Here is a 22,718-nt window from a genome sequence, read left to right as displayed (position 1 = left end):
TACAACTAATAACCTCAAAATGCAGCAAGCCCGATGCATTGCTGGGGGCAAGTGGGCTACAGAGGGGAGACGGACACTGGGCCGGGTGGTGTGGCATTGTTTCTCTTTTTGTTTGTTATTGTACATACAGTGAAAAATACCAAAAATAAAGTTTCAACAAAAAAAAACAAGTAGACATAGGGAATCCACGACACACACTACAGCAGACCCAAATACTTTGAACAACACAAGACTCACAAGAGAGGAAAGAGAGGAGGAATTAAGAAACCGAAACGCAGGAAGATCAGGGATGCCAACAAGATCACGATAACAACCAAAGAACAGGGGTCGCAACAAATGAACTTGGTCATGAATTTATCCAATCTCACAATGAATCATGAGTTAAAAGTCAGCCCTGAACAAAGCACTTTACTTTTTTCCTAGCAACAAATATGACTATTTTCAAACCCATGTGGACCTGTACATATTTTTTCAACAATTAAATTAAAAAAATATTTAAATATTTTGAGACAACACCTTCATTACACACCAAGGTGGGACCACCCTCAACCCCATCAGAATTGACTGTAGACCTCACAGAACACACCATACTTCTATTTAATCTTGGAGGAATAGACGAAGATAACAATATAGAAGGTTTTTCACAACAACAACAACACATATCTTTAAACTTAGCAGAAGAAACCATGGTTCACATGTGTTCCAACACTAGCGGTAGACAATGCCATTGACCTTTTCAACAAAGCGGTCACTGAATACTTGAGGAAAGTGTATTTATCCAATCACAAACCAAAAATGTATCATAACCTTAAATGGAAAAAAAGAATAGAACTTAAGAATCTGGAAAAAGATTAAAACTATGTAGTAAAAGCAGCTGGCAATGGAGGCCAAATTGTTAAAATGAATCGGATTGATTACTCAAAGAATCACATCAGATGAAGATTCATGAGCAAGAACTGGTGTGACAAAGGTCTATTAAATGAAGATGAGTACAACTACTTGAACACACAACACCCATGCATGGCAAGGAACAAGTTACTTACCTGTAACTGTTGTTCTCCAGCATGGGTCTGGCATGACATGACATGCTTATGAATATTCCCCGTCATCAGGCTGGGAATCCTCGGTAAAAGAAAAAATCAGTTTCAGTTTTGTTTCTGAACTGTCTTTCTCCTAATAACCAATCACTGGTCTCTGGGTCATACTGCCCCAGCCAATGACTGCCCTCTACCTAAGCGCCTGCTCTGGCAGCCATCTTCAGATTTGGTAGCACGTAAAGTGGCAGTAGGACCAAGAGAAGAGCTGCAGAGGGGTAGACGGGAGGGTTCGCATGTGAATCCATGCCAGACTTGTTCCTTCTCCAGCATGGGGTCTGGCATGGATTCACATGCTCAAAAGCAGTGCACACATGCACAACCACAGGAGGTGGCAAGGCTCAACATTAAGTATTTCAACAACTCAACATTAAGCATCTCTTACCTCCTCACCAGGCTCACCTTCAAGCGAACAGGTTGCGCAGCACTGCTTGGCCGACTCTGGACTCCTCCCTGGAATCCCGGTCGACGCAGGAGAATTTTGTGAAGGTGTGCGTCGACCTCCACGTAGCAGCCCTGCAGATGTCCAGCAGGGGCACACCAGACAGGAACGCTGTAGTTGCAGCGATCCCTCTGGTCGAATGGGCTCTCGGACGGCCAGGCAATGGTTGGTTTGCCAACCGGTGACAGTGTGTGATGCAGCCGTAGAGCCACCTGGAAATGGAGGCCTTGGAGAAGGCCTTCCCATAGTTCACAGGGTCAAAGTTCACAAACAGCTGTGACGTCTTCCGAAAACTCTTTGTGCGGTCCACGTAGAACTTCAGCGCTCTAGCCACATCCAGCGAGTGCAAAGTCCTCTCAGCCGGCGACGAAGGCGACGGGAAGAAAACACATAGGGCTCGTTGAGATGGAAGTGCGACGGCACTTTGGCCTTGAAGGAGGGGTGCGTCCTCAGCATGACCCTTGTTGCGTGGAAAGTCAAGTATGGAGGCTTACAGGAGAGGTCCTAGATCTCTCCCACTCGTCGTGCGGAGGTGATGGCCACCAGGAACACCGTCTTCCACGACAGGAATTTCAGAGGTGCCGAGTGCAGAGGCTCCAACAGGGGACCCATGAGCCTAGTCAGCACCACATTGAGCTCCCACGCCGGGGCAGGAGCCATCACCGGCAGGAAAGAGCGGAAAAGTCCTCTCATGAACTCATTAACCAGGAAATGCGACCACAGTGACGATCGTCCCGGAGTTCAGGTGTAGCGGGAGATAGCCGCCAGATGGATCTTGATAGAGGCGTGCGCCAGCCCCGCCTTGGCCAGCGACAGCAAGTACAGCAGCACTTTAGGGCCGTAATCCATAGAGGGTTTATCTTCTGTGTACGGCACCAGACGGTGAACCTCTTCCATTTATGTCCGTAGCACTTAAGAGTCGAAGAAGCCCTGGCCTTGGCAAGCACCTGCTTGCAGTCCGCCGGGATCTCGTATCCTCCAAACTCTAGCGCTGCAGGAGCCAGGCCTGCAGGTTCAGTGACGACGGGTCGTGGTGCAGCATTGCGCCTCTCTCCCTGGTGAGAAGATCTGCGTCCGCTGGAAGCTTGACTGGAGGGGACGCTGACATGTCCAGAAGGTCTGGGTATCATATCTGCCTCGGCCACGCTAGTGCGACGAGGATCATCCTGCACCGGGACCGTCTGAGTTGACTGATGAGTCGTAGGAGCAACGGCAAAGGTGGGAACGCATAGAGAAACAGGCCGTCCCAGGGGAAGGAGAATGCATCCCCCCCTGCTCCCCGGCTGGGGAAACCTGCTGGAGAACCTCCGGCACTTGGTGTTCGTCGCCGTCGCAAATAGATCGTTCTGGGGATTGACCGATCGTCGAAACCGTAGGTCCACCGGATCCTGCCGAAGTTCCCACTCGTGGCAAGAGCGCAGCTCCCTACTGAGTGAGTCGGCGACTGTGTTCTTCACTCCTGCCAGATGAAACATCCTTTGGGTGACGGCCCAGTGACATAGGTCCTGCGCTTCCTTGGAGAGAGCAGGGGATCTGGTGCCCCCCTGCTTCCGAATGTGGAACATCGTTGTGGTGTTGACGGTGAAGACCCACACCACCTTGCCCCTGAGGGACGGGAGGAATGACTTGAGGGCCCAAAACATGGCTCGGAGCTCCAGGACTTTGATGTGCAATGACTTCTCCAGGAACCAAAGGCCTCTTGCGTGGAGATTGCCGGTGTGTGCGCCCCATCCCTCCGGGGAGGCGTCCGTTGTCACCGTCTCCTGATGCGTCGGGGTCTGGAAGTCTGTGCCCGCTGCTAGATGTGCGCGGACCCCCCGCCATAGAACCGCCAGACCGAAGGTCTTGTTGAGGGTGATCATGTCCTCGAAGCTTCCCGTCGCCTGTATCCATCAGGCGTCGAGGAACTCCTGCAGCGGCCGCATTCGCAGTCTGCACAGCCGAACGAAGTAGATGCATGACGACATCATGCCAAGCAGAGACTTGATGGACCTCACCTTGGCAACCTTCATGGTCAACAGCCGTTGTACCTTGCCCAGGATGTCCTCCGACGGTGCGGCTAGGCCGTGCCACTGTGTTGAGTCTGGCTCCCAGTAACTGGGTGTCCTGAGATGGCTCCAAGCAGGACTTTGCATAGTTTATCGAGAACCCCAGTTTCGTGAGTAGGCGGACGGTCGTTGCTGTGTGTCCAACAGAGAGTTCCTTTGACTTCGCTCGGATGAGCCAATCGTCCACATAGGGGTAGACGTGGAACCACTGCAGGCGCAGCCGCTTTGCCACTGGTGCCAGGCACTTGGTGAAGACCCTTGAGGGCGACTTCAGACCGAAGGGGAGGGCCTTGAACTGGTAGTGCCGTCCTTGAACCACGAAGCGCAGAAACTTTTGATACCCCTTGTGAATGGGGATGTGGAAGTAGGCATCCTCCAGGTCCAGCGACGACAGGAAGTCCCCTTCTTCCAGCTGTCCCAGCACGTGCTGAAGGGTGACCATCCGGAATTTCTGGGATTTTATGTATTTGTTGAGGCAACAGAGATCTAGGATGGGTCGCTCTATTGCGCCCTTTTTTAGTATTGCTCGTACTTCCAGAAGTAGTTGAGGAATGTGGTTTTCTTTCCTGCCCACAGGCGGAAAACAGGGAAACTTCCTTTGGAACTCCACAGTGTGCCCGTGGGCCAGGGCATCCAGCACCCAACGGTCGGTGGAGATGCATTTGCATGCGCCGACGAGGTTCGCCAGCCGGCCTCCCACAGGGGAGCACGGGTGGGGGCCCGACGTCACGGCCGGTTCAGTCCTGCTTCGCAAAGGCCTTACCACCTTGGGCCCCTTGGCGACGATGACAATGTCGGCCGGCCTTGTTGCGGCCTCTGTAGGCGTCCTGTGACAAAGAACGGGCCGCCTGATGGTATGAGGAAGAGCTGCCGCCAAATCCTTTAGAGGCACTTTGAGACTTGCCTTCGGAGGGCCGAAACGACGGCCGTCGTTGATGGAGCGTGCCCAAGGCACGGGCCGTCTCGGTGTCTGCCTTGATGGCCTCCAGTGACTTGCCTACTGCCTTGCCGAACAAGTTGTTCCTGTCGAAGGGCATGTCCAGTACCCTCGTCTGAACGTTCTGACGGAAGTCGGTGGCCCTGAGGCAGCCCCGCCGGCGAAGGCAAACGCTGTTGCCCATCTGGCGGAAGTCATTGTCGGTGATGTCCGTGGCCACAGTGATGGCGTGGTCCGAAGCCACCTCGCCTTCCTGCAATATTTCAAGGGCTTCCGCCCTCTTGTCGTCTGAGAGGAAGTCCAGGAGGGGGGTGATTTTAAACCACAGCTCCCTATCGTAGCGGGCCACGATAGCGAAAGCGTTGGCCGCCTTTATGGTCGTCGCCGCCAACATGAACCGACGTCCCATGGTGTCCAGCTTCTTCCCCTCGCCATCCGGCAGGTAAGTGGCAGTCGATGCTGTCACCCCAGCCGATTTCTTCTTGGCCGCCGCGGAGACCACGGAGCGTTGGCTCGTGGTTGACTGCGTTGGTGATCATGCGCCTGGCCTGGCAGCTGAGGAACCCGTACCAACGGTGCTCCCGGTGCCTGCGGAGTCACGCTGCTTTGCCTTATGTTGGGTCGCCGGAGAGCCCTCAAAAGTCTTAGAAGACTGCTCTGATTTTCTCTTCGGAGAAGTACGTTGCCGGGGCTCACACCTGCTGCCGGGCTCTTCAACTCCAGCCAGTCAGCGAGTCGCTTGTGACGGTCCTTCATAGTATGGGAGGACATGTCCTTGCAGAAGGCACAGGCCTCCTCGACGTGCGATTTATCTGCGTGCAGCCAGTAGAGGCACTGTGACTGCCTATCCTCCTTGAAGACGTTCTGTAGTCCACATCCTGGGAAGATCCTAAACAGAGGCGTCGAGTCTCCTTTGTCTTCGGCCATGACCACGAGGGGTAAGCCTCCAAGATCTTCTGGAATCCTCCAAGAAGTGAAATTCGACAAGAATTCACCCTTGAGTGGTGTACAGATTTCCGAAACGGGTCCCCGTTGATTGGAAGATGAATCGGTGGAGCTTGAGGCTCGATTTGACTGAAAAAATTAGAGTAAACTCTTTGAAAAAACGCAATACGCAGTAAAAGCTAGAGTTAAGAACGAGGACTCCCAACACTTGGACATGCTGTAAAAATCTGAAGATGGATGTCAGAGGAGGGGCTTAGGTAGAGGGCTGTCATTGGCTGAGGGCAGTATGACCCAGAGACCAGTGATTGGTTTTTAGGAGAAAGACAGTTCAGAAACGAAACTGAAACTGATTTTTTCTTTTACTGAGGATTACCAGCCTGACGACGGGGAATATTCATGAGCATGTGAATCCATGCCAGACCCCATGCTGGAGAACAAAGATCCACAAAACTTTAAAGAAATGTCCATTGTGCAGACCCATTGTGAGCTGCATTGGATCTCTGACTGAAAAAATATCTGCTTATATTGACACCCATCTACAACCACTAGCCTCAGGCTTGGCTTCCCATGTCAGAGACACTACTCATATACTCCAACTAGACTCCATTACCTGGCTCAAAAAATACAGATTTGTGACATTTGTATACACTGCAGCGAAATTATTTATGGGCCACTTTGAAATTGAGAATGCTTGGCTACACCCAGCATTCAATGACAATAACCAAGTCATCTTCTGGGACCGCTACACAGATGACATTATAATAATTTGGGATGGAGATTTCGAATCCCTTCTCCACTATGTCAACTACCTCAACACCAATGACTACAACATCTCATTGACCATGAATGAGAGTTCCGAGAGGATCTGTTTCCTGGACTTGGATATTTATGTCAACAACAATCCCATACAAACCAATCTGTACAAGAAACCAACATCAGGGAACAGTACACTACATGCTCTAAGCAACCATCCTAAACACATTGTACACAACATACCCTATGGAGAACTATTCAGAATTACGAGGAACTGTAGTGAAATTTCAGAATATGAACAACATCAACTTAACAGACAGATCGAATTTAAAGAAAGAGGATACAGTAACAAACTTCTTAATAAAGCAGAAACAAGAGCAAAAATAAAATATAGATCCGAACACCTTAAAAACAAGGGTCCTCGAACAAAAACAAAAAGCAGAACTGTCAGATTCTTTACCACCTATAGCTCCAATTTAACAACTCTCAGAAAAATATTGGTTAAACATTGGAATATTCTACAATTGAACGACCACCATCTCAAAAATGACATAGACCCCAAACAAACTATCACTTTTCGAAAAAACGAAAACAATCAAAAATCAATTGAGTCAAAGTTACATGAGAGAGTCTGTCAAACCCACAACTCTAGAAGAATTTTAGAACCTGCCTAAGACCACAGAAAACTAAGTGTGGACACTGCAAGATCTGCCCAATATGATGTCTGAGCCCCAGCCCCAGGTTTTGCATGATATTTTTGCATTTTCACCCAGTGAGAGCCTCGTGGTCCGCGATGGCCCGTTTGAGCCTCCCTCTCTCCAGTCCCACCTCCTGCTCCCTCCCCCTAGCCCTGATTGGCCTTTCCTCCATGTTGTATTGCAGGCCTTAACCCGCAGCACACTCGCTTCCTGGGCCATTTTTAGATCCTTGGACTCAGGTAAGCTTTAGTCTGTCTGTGCCCCAGCCCCAGGTTTTGCATGATATTTTTGCAATTTCACCCAGTGCGAGCCTCGTGGTCCGCGATGCCCCGTTTGAGCCTCCATCTCTCCAGTCCCGCCTCCCTCTCCATCCCCTCTGGTCCCGATTGGCCTACCCCTCCTTATCCTGAACCTGACCCGGGCAGCCCTCTGCCCGGCAGTCCCTCCAGCTAAGTGCGACTCCAACTGAGGCGGCTCCAAGACGTGTCTGCAGGTGTCCGCAGGGGAAGCCAGTGAAGCCAGCAGTCAACAGACACCAACAAAAACTGTAAGTGTGGCATTGGTGGGGTGTAGAGCAATTACCCTACTCCAGAAAGCCCCTGCCACTCTACCTTACCTTTCCATAACAGACTACCACAGACTTACACCATGCATACTTAGAGAGATTTGTGGCCACCGGCCTAAATCTATTCATGGCTGGAATGTAAATGTTGCCTTGCATTACTTACTAACATAGTTGCCAATGTTAACTACTGCCACTCTTAGATGGAATTCTTAACTTTAGCCTGTGTAGCATCTAGATAACATTATGAATGTTAGCATGTGCCACACTTAGATGGAATTCTTAACTTTAGCCTGCGTCGCATCTAGATAACATTATGAATGTTAGCATGTGCCACACTTAGATGGAATTCTTAACCTTAGCCTGCGTCACATCTACATAGCATTATGAATGTTAGCATGTACCACACTTAGATGGAATTCTTAACTTTAGCCTGCGTCACGTCTAGATAACATTATGAACGTTAGCATGTGCCACACTTAGATGTAATCCTGAACTTTAGCTTGCGCCGCATCTAGACAGAAATGGGAATGTTGGCATGCGCCATACTTAAATGAAACTATGAATGTTTCCAGGTGCCACACTTAGATGGAATTGTGATCACTGGCCTGCCTCACATCTAGATAGGATATTGAAGATTAGCAAGTGCCTCACTCAGATGGAATAGTGAATGATAGCAAGCATCACACCTAGACATAATTGTAAGGACAGCAATGCCAATTAACCAATCCACTAACAATGTCACCCCTCTGCATACACCTCTCAAACTCTAACCAAACACAACCACAATCCTACAAAACAACAATCCGCACAAACTTCACTACACAGCAACAACAAAACAAACCACACATAGACTTGCACAACAACACACGACGACAACCGACCGTAAAACACCCCTTAGCCCAGCCAATGGACCCACCGGGCTGAGGCTGCCAACAGCACATCACTGCTCTCTTGCACTTTTCCAGCATATTCCTACTAACTCACCCCCAACCCCTATTCCCCTTTTTCAGAGCCGCCAGAGTGCCAGGTGACCCCTCCGGTGGTGATAGTGCACGGTACAAATATCCTTTAACATTAAAATTAACAATGGCACGAAGAAGAACATCCATCAGTTTGTCAACTGCAACACAAATTATGTCATATATGGCATTCAATGTTTATGTGCGAAGTGGTACATAGGCAGTACTATATACAAATTGTAAACCAGAATATTGGAACACTTCCGAAGTGTCAGAAACAAAGACATCAGATACCCACTAGCAGCACACTTTATAAAAGAGCATCCAGATGGCAATCCAGCACTACTTAATTGTGCAGGGCTGGAAAGAATAAACAATCCAAGAGGAGGTAACAAAGAACAGCTCCTTCGTCAAAGAGAAGCATTTTGGATACTTACCATGAACATGTGCGTCACTGGTTCAAATCAGGACAAAAATGATACAACTTTTGGCCTATAGAGGATCAACGCGGCAGAGGGAATCTTTTCCCGTTATTACGTTGTTATATTATATTATGTTAATTGAATTTGTATAGCGCACGTTCGCCCAAGGGCATCATGGCGCTACAGAGGAAAGACTGCTTACCGTAGAGAGAGCCAATACAGAAGAAACGAGGAAGCTAAAATAGGATAGTCTTGAGAGCTCTCCTGAACCCAAGATGGTGAGGGGTGCTTCTAAGTGACGGAGGAAGACTATTCCAGAGTTTGGTGGCGGCAATGGAAAAGGCCCTGCCGCCAACCCTCTCACCGTTAAAGCTAGGGACAGTGAGAAGGTTAGTGGAGGAAGAGCGTAGATCACTTTCAGGGGTATAGCGAAGGAATTTGGACTGCAGAAACTCAGCTCCTTAGCCATGGACCGCACGATGAACAATACCGAGTGACTTAAAATGGACACGTTGGGCCACTGGAAGCCAATGAAGTCGATGGAGCACTGGCGAAATGTGAGCCCTGTAGGGAGAACCAGTAGCTAACCTGGCTGCCAGGTTCTGCATGCGCTAAAGCTGCTGGTTAAGGCCAATAGGTTGGGATAGATAAAGAGAGTTACAATAATCGAACTGTGTAAGAACTAATGCCGCCACCACAGTGGGGCAGGTGGCTTCAGGTATCATAGGCAAAACCCTCTTGAGGACTCTGATCTGATGATGGGCAGACTGGCACACAGCAGTGACCTGGTAAGACATAGAGAGGGAGACGGAAAGAATGACACCTAGATTTTTTGACAGGGATTGAACCCATGATGCGAACACCCGAACCCATAATTGCCAACCGAACATGGCTGTATAAGACTGAAAGTTTCGTTTTGTTTGCCCTGATTTGAAAAATCCTAAACAGTCGAAACGTGTGTCATCAACAAGGGCAGCTGTTTATTTGTGCTAAATAAAATTCCTAAATCACCTCACATTTGGCGCAAGTCTCCGGAAGTTCTTTCCATGTTTCTACCTGTATTATGGTGGTTCAAGGCTTTCCCACCACCACTCTGTGGAGACGCGACAATACTCTTAAAGTTTATTGATCACAGATATCTGTAGTAACGCAAGAATACATGACAAAAAATAGCGTCGCCAGCACTAGAACAGCCCTAGGGGAAGCAGTTCTTACCAACTTTTAAAAACATTTTCCAATATACACATCCAGTCGGGACTATAATAGGTGTGGCAATTTGCCATAAATGCAAGAATGTATGACATCATATCTATTTGATATGCCACCCTGTCATTTAACATCCATTTAATTAACGTACTTCAACCTTTTTCCTATAACGTCATTTTTTTCAGATGTGTAAATTGTAAATGCTAATTTTATATCTCATCTGACAATCTCATCTCTTTACCTTCCCTTATCACCATAGTTGAATTCTTTTTATGACAACAGTCACCTACCACAGTTGTCATTCAACATTTGTCAACCAGATGCACACCTTAGATAGATCTTTGAAACGTTCAAGGTTATTTAAACCCATGGCCTTTATACCATTCGCCGCTCCAAATGGCACTTTCCCGCAATGGCTGACATCCGCACACCATCCTGGTGACATCACCACGCACCGCCAGTGACGTCAACGCGCATGCGGGACGTACGTGATGACATTACTCGCGGCCACAACATCTGCTGGCATTCTTCAGAACGCTGCATCCACCAGGATCAGCTAACGTTTTTCTCTGAAAACCTCTGGACTTACTTAGTCCAGTTGTGCAGTCACCTACAGGTAAGGGCTTTGATCACACCACTCTTCACTATTTGGACCATTTAGTTTTTTTAGGATACACCACCTTACCAGGGGAACCCTTACCATTATCTTCACACATCCACTCAAGAACTCCGGTGGATGTGTTTATGAGTTTAGCTTTTGTGTTCGTTCAAAATTCATTCTTTGTTTTATAATTCGATATAATCACATGTAACCATCCCAAGTTGTGCTCCTGACCAATTCATTTGCCAAAATATTTGGCACGGTCATTAAAAAATAAAGAAAAATGGGAATGGGCAGAATAACAACAGTTATCTGTCAATTGGGCTTTCAAAAGAGAACAAGGAGTAAGCACCTATGACATTGTCTTACCCTTCTTATCACCAAAGGTGTAAACATGAGGAAAAATAAACCAGGACTGAATTGTGGGGTATTCTGAAGAAACTTGGTGCATCACTGGTCTTTTGAAGTATTTTGGGTGGTGTGCACTGACTCCCCTTTTGTTTGTATTATATCTAAACGATTTGAAGCGCAGACTCCAGATCTTCCAAGACTTTGTTCCCTGAACACAAAATGGCTTTAGCAGGGTGCATCCTTCTAAATAATACTAAGAGCTTCCACCAGCCAGTAAGTTACTCATGGTGACAAGTAAGGAGACTGCTCAGTGAAATTTACAACAGGGTACCTTTAATACCCAGACACAAAGAACTGAATGACATTGTCAGTGCGGCCCTAAATGGAGACACACTGAGGAAAACGAAGTTGGTGAACCACGAGAGAAACAAGCAGAAATGTCAGTGAGTCCACTGGGAGTCACAGATTAGCAAGTGTGTCTTAACAGTGAGCCCCAGTCGGCTTAGAATTAAGCCTTGTGTTACCTCCCTTAGGAGCCTTGCATTAGGGCGCAGAAGAATTAGGCTTCTTCAGAACTTTGAACCACCAGTAATTATATTCCTGTTACTATCACTCTCCAATGGTGGTATTTTTCACAGATTTCCATGTGACCCTCCCGGCTAGTGGAGCCGGAACCATCAGTGCGCACTTTGTGCTTTAAATAATCTAGCATAGCTGTCAATGGATGGGGATGCTTGGGGTACAGGCAAATATTGTTAAAGGAAAAAGGGACCAAGGTACTGGAAAGGCAATTAAACAGGTGTGCCGATTTCCAGTTTGACAATAGGGAACATTCAAAAGAGCATATGCATCTATGGCTGCAGGACAACTGTTGCAGGTAATTGTCTACCTCTAATACTTGGAATCACCTTATTAGTCCGTGTAAACCACCTACACAGGATATATCAGAGTCTGAAAACACCCCGATAAATGAAACTCCTTTGAATCACTTCACTGAACACAATACCACCTTTGTAGGAAACAAGGCCTGGATTTGTTTAATAGAGTACACCTCTAGGACTCTTCCCATGAACCCCTGTGCTCCCTGTGTATCCCCAGGATCCCAATGGGCTCACTAGCAAGATACAGTTTCAGCCTGCCCAATGGATGGCAGATACTGCAATCATTACCTTGCCAGCCAGCTCCATGAGGCGTTCAGAGGAGCTCTGCAAACCGCTAGCACTTACCTCACATTGGTAGCACTCAAAGTGGTAATCATGGTCCATAGAGATGACACGGACAATTTCATCGCATCCCTGAAAGACAGAATAGGAGGCGACTGTTACAGGGGCTGTGGCATATTACTAAGCTCTCTTCTCGGTCTCTCTTCTGAACATTGATTTGAAATAGTGCTGGCTTAATACTCAGATTGTCTCAATTTCTGCTAACCCTGCTCACCTGGTCTATCCTCTGCCCACATTAAGATGGGCAATTCCTCCTTTGCTGATGCTGAGCTGGGTACTTTCCTCCTCCACTGACAATAAACTTGGCTCTTCCACAACTGTTTTGGAACTTGGCTGGTCTCTTCTTTCACTGTTGATATTAACTGGGACAACCCTTTGCAGCTGGGTCCTTCCTATAGTGCCTACACTAATTTTGCACTTCCTTAACTGCTGCAACTGAGCAGGATCTCTGTCTCCTACTGACACTAAGCTAGACTCTTTCCCCACTGCTGACACCAATCAGGGGTCTTCCTTTTCTGATGCCAGTAAACTGGGTGATTGCTACTCTGCTGACCGTAAGCTTGGCTCTAATCCACTACTGTGAATAAGCGAAACTCTTCCTCCTCTGCTACCACCAAACTGTGCTATTCCTCATTTGGTGACAGTAAACTGTGCTTTTCCACTTTTGCAAACACTTAATTTCACTCTTCCTTCCTCTGCTAAAACTATACAGAATCGGTCCTTCTCTGCTGACACTAGACTGTGCTCTTTATACATTGCTGCCTCTAAAGAGAGTTCATCTGTCACTGCTGCCATTAAGCTGGGCTCTCCCGTCCACTGGTGAAGAGGACGTTGGCAATTCATATCAAGGGGCCGCAGTCACCATTCCACATGCCCTCTGACAATATAGAAGTCAAACTTACCGTGGAAGGAAGGATGGGCTGTCCACAAACAGCACACTTAGGGGCGAAGATCCTGGAAGGAAATGTGAATAACAGATCAGAAGAGTTTCTTGAGTGTGAGAGGGACATACTTGGTGTGCTAGGAGCAGTCATTCATGCACTACATGTGTGTATGAGGTAATCATGTCATCAAAGAATGGCAAAGCAAAGCTCCTGCTCCAGACAGGGTTCTTCAGGACCAGAGTAAGGTAGAAATGATGATCTGGGCTTCACTGCTGACCAAGGTTTTCAAAATGATATTGACCATGACAGTCCTATCTTACTGAGAAACAGCAGTGATACCACCTATTTACAAAATAGGTCTCTGGGGGACCCAAGTTATATCCCTCATCGGTTCACATGTCAAAATATTTCACAAGGTCATTCAGAAAAAAGCTATGGGAATAGGCAAAATGACAACAGTATACTATCCCCCTGTCAATTGGGCTTTCAAAAGAGAAGAAGCACTCATGACCAGTGTCTTACACTTCTTATGACCAAAAGTGTAAACATGTGGAAAGAGAAACTGTGTGTTGCATTTATTGACTAAAGTGTGGCTTTCGACACTCTGAGCCCCATCACAAGTTTGGCAGTAACCCTTAAATGCATCGGTAATACCAAATCACGGGCTTGGCGGATTTACCACAAGCTCTGAGCTGGGGACAAATCCGCGGCGATTTTCAGCGCTATTACCGCCGGCGATAATAGCGCTGAACATTCCCCAATGCGCCCAATGGGGAATGGGAAATTCCCGAATGGGACCATTGGGGAATGGTGACTTACCATTCTGTCAAACCCGTGATCTAGCGCTAATAGCGCCGGGGGGTTTGGCGGTAGGGCTAATAGTGCCCAACACGTGATGAGGCCCCGAGAGTAATTTGTAGTGTCATTTACTGTGTGTGCTCATTGTGGGCTTTCGATCACCCTCACCCCTCCTGAGACCTAGTCTTGACCGCCGGCAATGCTACTTTGATTGTCTGCCTTGTCCAGAAGGTTACCCTGTTCCAAGAAACTAGAGCGGCTTTCTGAACCTGTGCCCACCAAGTCAGAGTTCAGAAATCCATCTTAAAAAATTGGTGGCAGCTGTGGGATAGGATCAAAGGTACCCAGTGTTGCGCACTGGTAAAGGTACTCAGATTACACTTACCCAGGCGCTTAGTGATCTTAGTAGTAACGTAAAAGTAAAGGCTAACGACCTATCTTAAAACATGGAAATAATAACCAACATAACCTTGAATGCTTCCAAGTCAGAAACATTGAGAATGATGTGTACTGAGAGGCTTGCATGCTCAAGGTACGACGAGTGAAATGATCCAAAGGATCATGGATTGGCAAGAGGTGCAACTCAATGCCATTACCTCAGATGGAAGTGCAGAATGTGGTGGGGCTGCTCTCACGGACAGATCTGACAGATCTGTCGTTGCACTCATCCATGGGGCCCAAGATGTGTTGTCCCAAGTTTCCTCTGCCAGCTCTGATGCTGATGCCATGCTTGAATTCAAGAAGCAAGAACTGCTGTTTAAGCAGAAAGGGCTTGAGTTCAACATGGCAAAGCTGGAAGTTGAACAGGCAAAAAAACAGAAGGACAGGGATCACCAGTTGGAACTGACCAAGCTTCAGGCTACAACTGGCTCCACCAAGGGATCGGGACATGGGTCTGGGTCCTCCTCTCATCCACGATTTCTTAAGGATCTGCTCAGTGTATATGATGAAAAGAATGACATCATTGATTGGTTGACTGCATCTGAGTATGCATGTGAAGTTCAAGATGTTGTGGATGCTGACAAGATTACATGGCTGCTCAGTCGACTACCCCATTCTGGCTGCAGTGCTATTATGGAAAAGTCTAAGGCTGAAAGAGTAGACTTTGCAAAATTAAAGCAAACTCTCATCTTAAAGTTTGGGAATACTCCTGCCCAATACCTAAAGAGATTTAGAGAGTACAAAAAGAAAGAAGGTAACACTTGGATGTCCTATGTTACTGATTCCTTGAACAACTTGACTGGCTGGATTGAAGGCTATAAGGTCTATGAGGGTATGATACGTTTAGTCATGCTTGAACATATTTTTGCATCTTGTTGCCCTGAGCTTCCCCAGCACTTGGCTGATTCAAATGAGTTAGATCCTAAGAAGCTGGCCATTTCATCAGATTTATGGGTGTCACACAGCGCATCCCATAAGGACAAGACTACTCCTGGTAAGCAGGAGGAGGGGAAAAGGCACAGAGATAAAGAGCATGGGGGATCTGATAAAAACGTCCCCCCAAAAGAGCCACAAAAAGAAATTCAAGGCAAAGTCCCAAGAGAATGTTCAGGGTAGTGGGAGTTATCCTCCCAGACAGAACTCTGGTTATAGTAAGCCTCCCTATGTCCCATGATCCAGTGGATATTGTGTGGCTTGTGGAGGAAATGACCATGTGAAGGGGGGCCCCAGAAGTAAGGTCAAAACCTTGGGGGTCCACCCTGTGAGTCTAGCCTTCCCTTCCTATGAGGAGGAAAAGATCACAGAGGCATCCTTCTCCTCAGACTACTTCCCTATTGGGATAGAATCAGAGGTAGTCCTAGTTTCCCTGGGTTCCTGGGAGTCTAAAGTCTCAGAGGCGTATGCTAGCGTTCCAGATAACAACAAGCACTACTTTAAGGAGTTTGCTAATCAATGGTTTCCACATTGGTAAACCCCGAGGAACTTGCCAGAGCTCCTTTAATGCCCACCAAGTAAGCTGTTAGGTAAGGTCCTTCTGTGGGATCAAAGGTACCCACATGGGGTTACTTACATGTTCTCCTCAGCATATCACATCCAAACCAATGGCTTAGTTGAGAGGTTCAATAGAACTCTCAAAAGCATGATTGGGGAGCCCCAGAGGAGAAAATAGGATCTGCTTTTACCACGCGTGTGGTTTGCCTACAGAAAGGTACCTCAAGAGGGGGTTGGCGTCTTTTTGGTCACCCTGTAAAGGGACCCTTGGCTATAGTCAAGGAGGGGTGGGAGATGCCGACTCCCCCTATCACTACCAATGTAGTGGACTATGTGCTAGAACTAAGAAAAATAATGGTCCTCCCGAGAGGTCAGGCTAGTGAGAAGTTGAAGGCTGGGCAAGCTCTGGTGAAAACCTGGTATGACCAGATGGCTTCCCGGATCAACTTTACATGAGGCCAGCAAGTCCTGATCATGGACCCTATAAGGCCTAGAGCTTTACAGGACAAATGGTCAGGACCCTACACAGTGGTGGAATCACTGGGTTAGGTTAACTATTTAGTTGACCTTGGAAGGGCTGGTCAGGCTCCAAAAGTGTTCCATGTAAATAGGCTGAAGGCTTTCATCCCAAGAGCTGAAATAGCTGCACTGCTGTTGGCTTCAGATGTAGAGGAGGAAGAGTCAGAACCTCTTCCTGATCTGTTCCAGGGCAGTCCTTCAGACAGCTCCATTGAGGGTGCCAAAGTGGCCCCTCACCTGACTTCAGTTCAGCAAGATGAGGTGAGACGTTTGCTGAGGCAATTCTCCCCCTTGTTTTCCCTAGATCCTGGTATGACACCTTGGTGCAAACATGATATTGACACAGGAGATATGATATGATATTTTATTTATAGCGCACCTATACACAAGTGTATCAAGGCGCAACAAGGCAAGGGAGGAGAACAGGGGGGACAAGACAAAGATCTTACTAGGACCAGTGACATTGAAAACGTGCAAGTGCAGGGGGGAGAAGTGCCAGGGGAAGCAGAGGAGGAGCAAGTACAAGACATAAGATCAGACACTGAAAACAAAAGATGCGCCCAGCAGGTGGCAGTGAAGGGTTAAGTGCAGTGAAACAGTGTTAGATAAGTGCAGGTAGGGGGTTGTAGGGTTGTAGATTCAGCCCTGAGTCCAGGTTTGCCAGGAGGCAGTGCAGGTGTACTACTGGGAGGGCAGGGACCTGGACCTGTGGTTTAGAAGGTAGCCAGGGAAACCAGTGCAATATCAGACAGGAGAACAGCAGGAAAGAGGAAGAGAGAAGGCAGAAGCAAAGAGTGTACCAAGACAGTGTACCTAACAAAAGTAGGGGATGCAGGATGTCAGATAAGGTGAGATTTTACATCAAGACAGAGGTGAACACGATGTTAGTTCTTGGGGTGATTGAACCCTCCAGCAGTCCTTGGTCCAGTACTGTATTTTTGGTTTCAGAAGCAGGCTCCTCTGAGTTGAGGTTCTGTGTGCATTACAGGGCCCTGAATGCTGTCACCAAGGCTGATGCACATCCTTTACCTAGAACTGATGAGCTGGTGGATACTTGGGGTGCCTCCAAGTACCTCAGCACATTTGACCTCACTGCACGTTATTGGCAAATAGCCCTAGCAGAACATGCCATGGAGAAGGCAGCATTCTCAACTCCAGAAGGCCTTTACCAGTTCAGAGTAATGCCCTTTGGGTTGGAAAATGCAACTGCCACTTTTCAGAGGCTTGTGAATCATGTCATTAATGGCTTGGATGAATTCTGTCTTGCATATCTGGATGATGTAGCAGTTTTCAGTGCCACCAGGGAGGATCATGCAAAACACCTTATAAATGTGTTACAGGCTCTTCAGAAGGCCCACTTGACTATACAGGCCAGTAAGTGCCAGAATGCTCAAGGTTCAGTGGTCTACCTTGGGCATGAAGTAGGTGGAGGGAGGATACAGCCTCTACCCAGTAAAGTAGAAGTAGTACAAGACTGGGCTACCCCTAGTAGACACACCAGGTTAGAGCCTGTTTAGGCCTCACAGGGTACTATAGAAACTGTATGGCAGACTATGGCACCATAGCTGCCCCTCTGACTGCTCTCACAACTTCAAAGAAACCCAAGAAGGTCTCTTGGTCTGAGGATTGTGTGAAGGCATTCAGTGGCTTAAAACACTCCTTGTGCCAGGCCCCTGTTCTCAGGGCCCCTGATTACCAAAGACTTTTATTGTGCAGACAGATGCCTCGGACACTGGGATAGGTACTGTACTATCACAAGTAGATGAGAAAGGTAAGGAACACCCTTTTGGATTCATAAATCGCTAGCTTAAGGACAGAGAGCTCAGGAGGTCCACAGTAGAGAGATATTGTTTCTCTGGTTCCATGTCATTTCGTCACCTGCAATTTCCTCCCCTGTCATTTTAACATATACATTCCAATGAAAATGCTCCTTGTTTTTTGTGGGGGGAGAGGGCAAGTCCCCCCCACCCAAACCTCCCTCCCACACTTATTTTTGGCTATTGCCTACCCGCCCAAACCCTTATCTGCCCTTTCCCACACCCCCTTAAAAAATTTGATGAGCATATTTGTTGTAATGTGCACGTTAAAATGCCATGGGATGAAAATGCAGGCGATGAAAGGACGTCATACTGTTTCTCTGTTTTGTGGGCCCTACAGAAGCTGAGGCCCTACCTCTATGGGACCCACTTAACCAAGAGTACTTCCCATCTAGGGCCACCTTTAATGGTTGAGGAAGAGGAAGGAAAGAGAGTAGAGATCAGGTGTGGAGTCTAGAGGTCAGGAGAGGGGGATAGAAAAGGGGATATCAGTGACAATCTGTCTGGAAGTAGCACTGACCTAGGTGTCAGCGATAGGTAGACCAGGATTAGAAGACAGCAGACATTTTCCTTCTTCCAGACTTTGTGAGAGAAGGAGGATAGTTGCTAGTATAGCAGTTAGAATAGATGCAAGAGATGGAAAGTGCCATAAGGATGGGAGATAAGGGAGTAAATGGATAGAAGAGAGAACTGCACAGACATGACACAACTCACCAAGGGGCCTAACAGCAGAACGAGGAAGGCAGATGACAAACAAAAAGTCTTATGCTGCAACAGGAAGATGGTCTTATTTCGAAGCAGGCCGTTAAGGAGTGATGGAGCATCGAGAAAATAGGTCGTGGCGGGCAGATCTGTGCATCAAACGAAAGCCAGGGAAAAAGGTCAGCAGAGGAAAGTGAGTGAAGAAGAGGGTCAGGGTCAGCAGATGACGATGACCGAGGGTCATTGTTGCGAGGAGGCAGCAGCGGGCCCCAGGTTGCAGAGGAGCTCCAGACAGACAGGAGAGCCTGACATCCTCTAATATTTTCCATGCTGCTTTTCTGTCATGCTGTGGGTCTGGAGGCTTCTTTTTCTTCTTTGGTGGTGAGGTTTCTGCTCTTGTGGGTTGCCTGTCCTGTTGGTATGGGAGTCGCACCTCCTCAGTAGTTTCAGGTATCAATCTGTCTTTTGAATATGGTTCAGTTCTTCTCAGCTGCTCCCAGGTGGAATATGGGAGTTTTGGTTCCTGTGTGCGATGACAAGGAAGCAGTATGGTATGGTATTGTTTATTTATATAGCGCCTATACACCGGTAAGTGTTTCAAAGCGCTCAAGGAGGGTGGGAAACATGGGGTAACACAACAGTTGCTCAGGGTCCTTGAAATTCTGAGACGATACTAGTCTGCACAGGCAGAGTAAGTACATATAATAAATTTAACAGGTGGGTGCAAGCGCAGGGCCAAGGGAGGCCGGCCAGAGTGGAAGTGGGAAAGCGGGAGCAGGGGTCCCAATGTGAACGATCTCAGTCTTACTGGCATTGACGCAGAGGTTGTTTGCAGCACACCATGACTGAATAGCGGACAGTCAGATATGAGCGAGAAGGAGGCGGCTGCGGCTGAGGGAAGCCTGAAAGATAGTTGCGTGTCATCCGCATTACACTGAAAGTTAGAGGTGAAAGTGGCAATCACACGTGCCAAGGCAGCCATATAGACGTTGAAGAACCACATAGTGACTGGTCCTATGTGGTTTGGGGACCCACAGAGCCCACCCAGGCCCAGACAGGGTGGGCAAGACCCTTTCAGGTGGCCCTTTGAGGGGCTGGTGACCGCCTGCTGGCTCTGGCACTTCTGGGAGGAAGTAGAAGGGGCAAACTAATCAGGCCAGGTCACGTCAGGGCCTCGAGTCAGCTGTTTTCACTGCTGCACGGGGCAGCCATGATTAAATGTCCCCTGCCGGTTCAAATTGTTCCTTCACCGCGTTAGGAGAGGATTGAGATGGAAAGGGTAGGGTGCGTCTCCAGCACTCACTGTGTGTCTGTGGGAGGAGGTCTGCTCCCCGCAATCAGGGCTCCAGTGCCTCCCTGTCGCTCTATTTCACTGGGCGCCAGCCAAGCTAAATCCTCAAATGGCAGGGGAGTGCTTCCCATGCTGGCTCGACGTCGTCTCCAGGACGCTGGAGCCTGGCCCGCCGCTCCCAGTGTGTTTGGCCATGGCCCCTTTAACTTTCCCAGCCGGCCCCCACGCCTAAGCTTCTCGCTCTGTGGGTGAGACCCCCAGCCCTTCGTCAGGTCTGGAGTGCTGGTAGGAGCTTGTTGCTTCTGCCGTCAGAGTAGTGTACTGCTCCTCCTACGTCTTGACTCGGAGTCCACCGGCCATCTTGGAGGTCCCATTTGCGCTTTTTGTGCACAGTGCATCAGGGACAGATACCAGGTCCAGGAGACTGCCTATTGGCTCGGTATCGCCACAGATGATTCCCCCAGTGTTCCGCTCATCACAGATCAGCCAGGATCGGTCTCCAGACTCTATTCACAGGATAATTTGCTTCATGAATGCTGGTGGCCGCAGGAGCTCTAACCATGGTTGCCTTTTCTCCTTGTTTCTTCCTCGGGATGCGCTTTAAATGCCCTGAAAGGGGGCCCACCCAGCTGCCCCTTTTAAAATAGGTACAGGGGGAGGCGCAAATTATGATGGGTTCATGTTTGTCTCTATCATGATTTGTAGTTGAATTGTGACAGACGCGGATTAAACTGCAGCTGTCACACTTCCATTTCCATCTTCTAAACAGGGATGTAAATACTTTTTTTCCCTCTGGCATGTCAGTGAGACGAGACCCCTTTAATGACCCATCTCAGTAAAAAAGTATTCCAAGTAACCATGTGGTGGCTGGGAGCCTATCATATATTTGTGTTAGGAGCGCATTTATAAAAACAAAGAGGTGATGGCTGGAAGGTTTAGAATGAATCCTAACCTCTGGCATTGCTCTGGGCAACCCTCCACACTATCGTTCTGCGCCTTCCAAGCCATTACAGAAGGGAAAAGACTATACGCAAATCAGGCTTCGTCCCACCCCAAAAGGGGAAATCCAGCCCGAACTGTTAGGTCACATCCCTTCTGCAAGAGACCACAAGCATTTCCAAACACGTTTCGGCCTTGTTGGGCCTCATCAATGAGGAGTAGCTGAGAGAGAGGGTATGTCCAGACGTGGGTCCCTTGCTCGCTGCGCCATAGGGAACCAATATGTACCTCACTGTGGAGACCCAACAAGGCCTAATAAAGTCTGTGGTTGCTTGTGTTTCTGTGCAGAGGGGACCTGGCCTAGCAGTTCGGGCAGGGCTGTTTCCATTGGTGGCAGTACCTGACTGATTTGCATATGGCTAGACCCCTTTTGTAATGGCGCAGACGGGCTAAAAAACAGTGGTGTGGAAGGTTGCCCAGAGCAATGCCAGTGGTTCAAATTAATTTGAAATCTTCCACCCATCACTTTTTTGGTTTTAGTTTGTCCCCATATGTGATGTGAAAGAGGGTATGCCAAGACGCGGGTCCCTGGCTCGCTGTTAGGAGATGAAACCAGGCCGAAACAAGGTCCTGTGCAGAGGAACAAATTCAGATTAATTTGAAACCTTCCACCCATCACCTTTTTGGTTTTAGGAGCTGGACAGTGCATCTTTGCGCTATTGTCCAGCACCTCCTAAAATGCTCAGTTCACTTTTGAGAATAAGATGACCTGTGCATTTAGTCAATGAGCGCAAATTAAATTAAAATTATTTGCTATCATTTTTGAGAATCTGGGCCTCATGACAACCCAGGCGTTAAGGGGTTAACGGCGCCGTAAAAGGTGTCGGCGCCGTTAAACCCTTAACGCCTGATTACGAGGGACCTAGGAGCTAATTACGGCGCCGTAATTAGCGCCTTTCCCATTCCCATTGAGCCCTATGGGCCAAAAATGGCAATGGGGAAGGGGCCATGGTGAATGGGGAATTACCGCCCCGCCAACCTTGGAATGGGGCGGTAATTCCGCCATTCACCATGGCGGAGTTGGTAATTTACCGGCGTCAACCATGGCGCTAATAGCGCCATGGTTAACGCCAGGGTCGTAATGAGGCCAACTGTCTCTTTGTGTTTTGAGAGATAGGGAGCAGAGCCTTTTTTTGTTGCTGTTTTTGACTTTGCCATTTTGGGAAGACCCCCAGTTTTGGAATCACAGAGCTGAAATCTTTATCCTGAGAGTATTCTTCAGGTTCTGAATCCTGATGTTGCTTGACTGAGTACTCTGATTCTGTGCCCCCCTTCGCCAAACGGTCAGGGGGAACCACAAAGCTAGTAGGGTTATTTTACACTTGTCTCATCAGTACTGGAATATCTTAGATTGAAATTGACTACCGGTTGTGCCGTTTAATTCCTCACCTTTGATGGACAGACGGTTGTTCTACTTGTAGTGTGTGTGACATTCTGTAAAATTACAAAGGTACCTTAGGCAGAACAAAACACTGGAATAATGCACTATCCGTTAAAAAGCTACATTCCTCATCTTGAAAAAAAAACCAAAT

General features: G+C 48.0%; 1 protein-coding gene across 1 annotated transcript in view; it reads right to left on the bottom strand.

The window, feature by feature from the left end:
• Positions 1–22,718, bottom strand: part of AJUBA (ajuba LIM protein) — a 154,261-nt gene that overhangs the window by 54,263 nt on the left and 77,280 nt on the right. Inside the window, exons 6-7 of the mRNA XM_069633840.1 lie at positions 13,147–13,198; positions 12,248–12,316 (exon numbers count right to left, since the gene is read on the bottom strand). Coding sequence (XP_069489941.1) covers positions 12,248–12,316; positions 13,147–13,198 — 121 coding nt within the window. The remainder of the gene's footprint in view (positions 1–12,247; positions 12,317–13,146; positions 13,199–22,718) is intronic.

This window comes from Ambystoma mexicanum, chromosome 13 (assembly GCF_040938575.1).
Source record: "Ambystoma mexicanum isolate Mex_15411 chromosome 13, UKY_AmexF1_1, whole genome shotgun sequence".
NCBI lineage: Eukaryota > Metazoa > Chordata > Amphibia > Caudata > Ambystomatidae > Ambystoma > Ambystoma mexicanum.
Note: the sequence above shows the minus strand (reverse complement) of the source record. Positions and strands in the feature narration are given on the sequence as shown.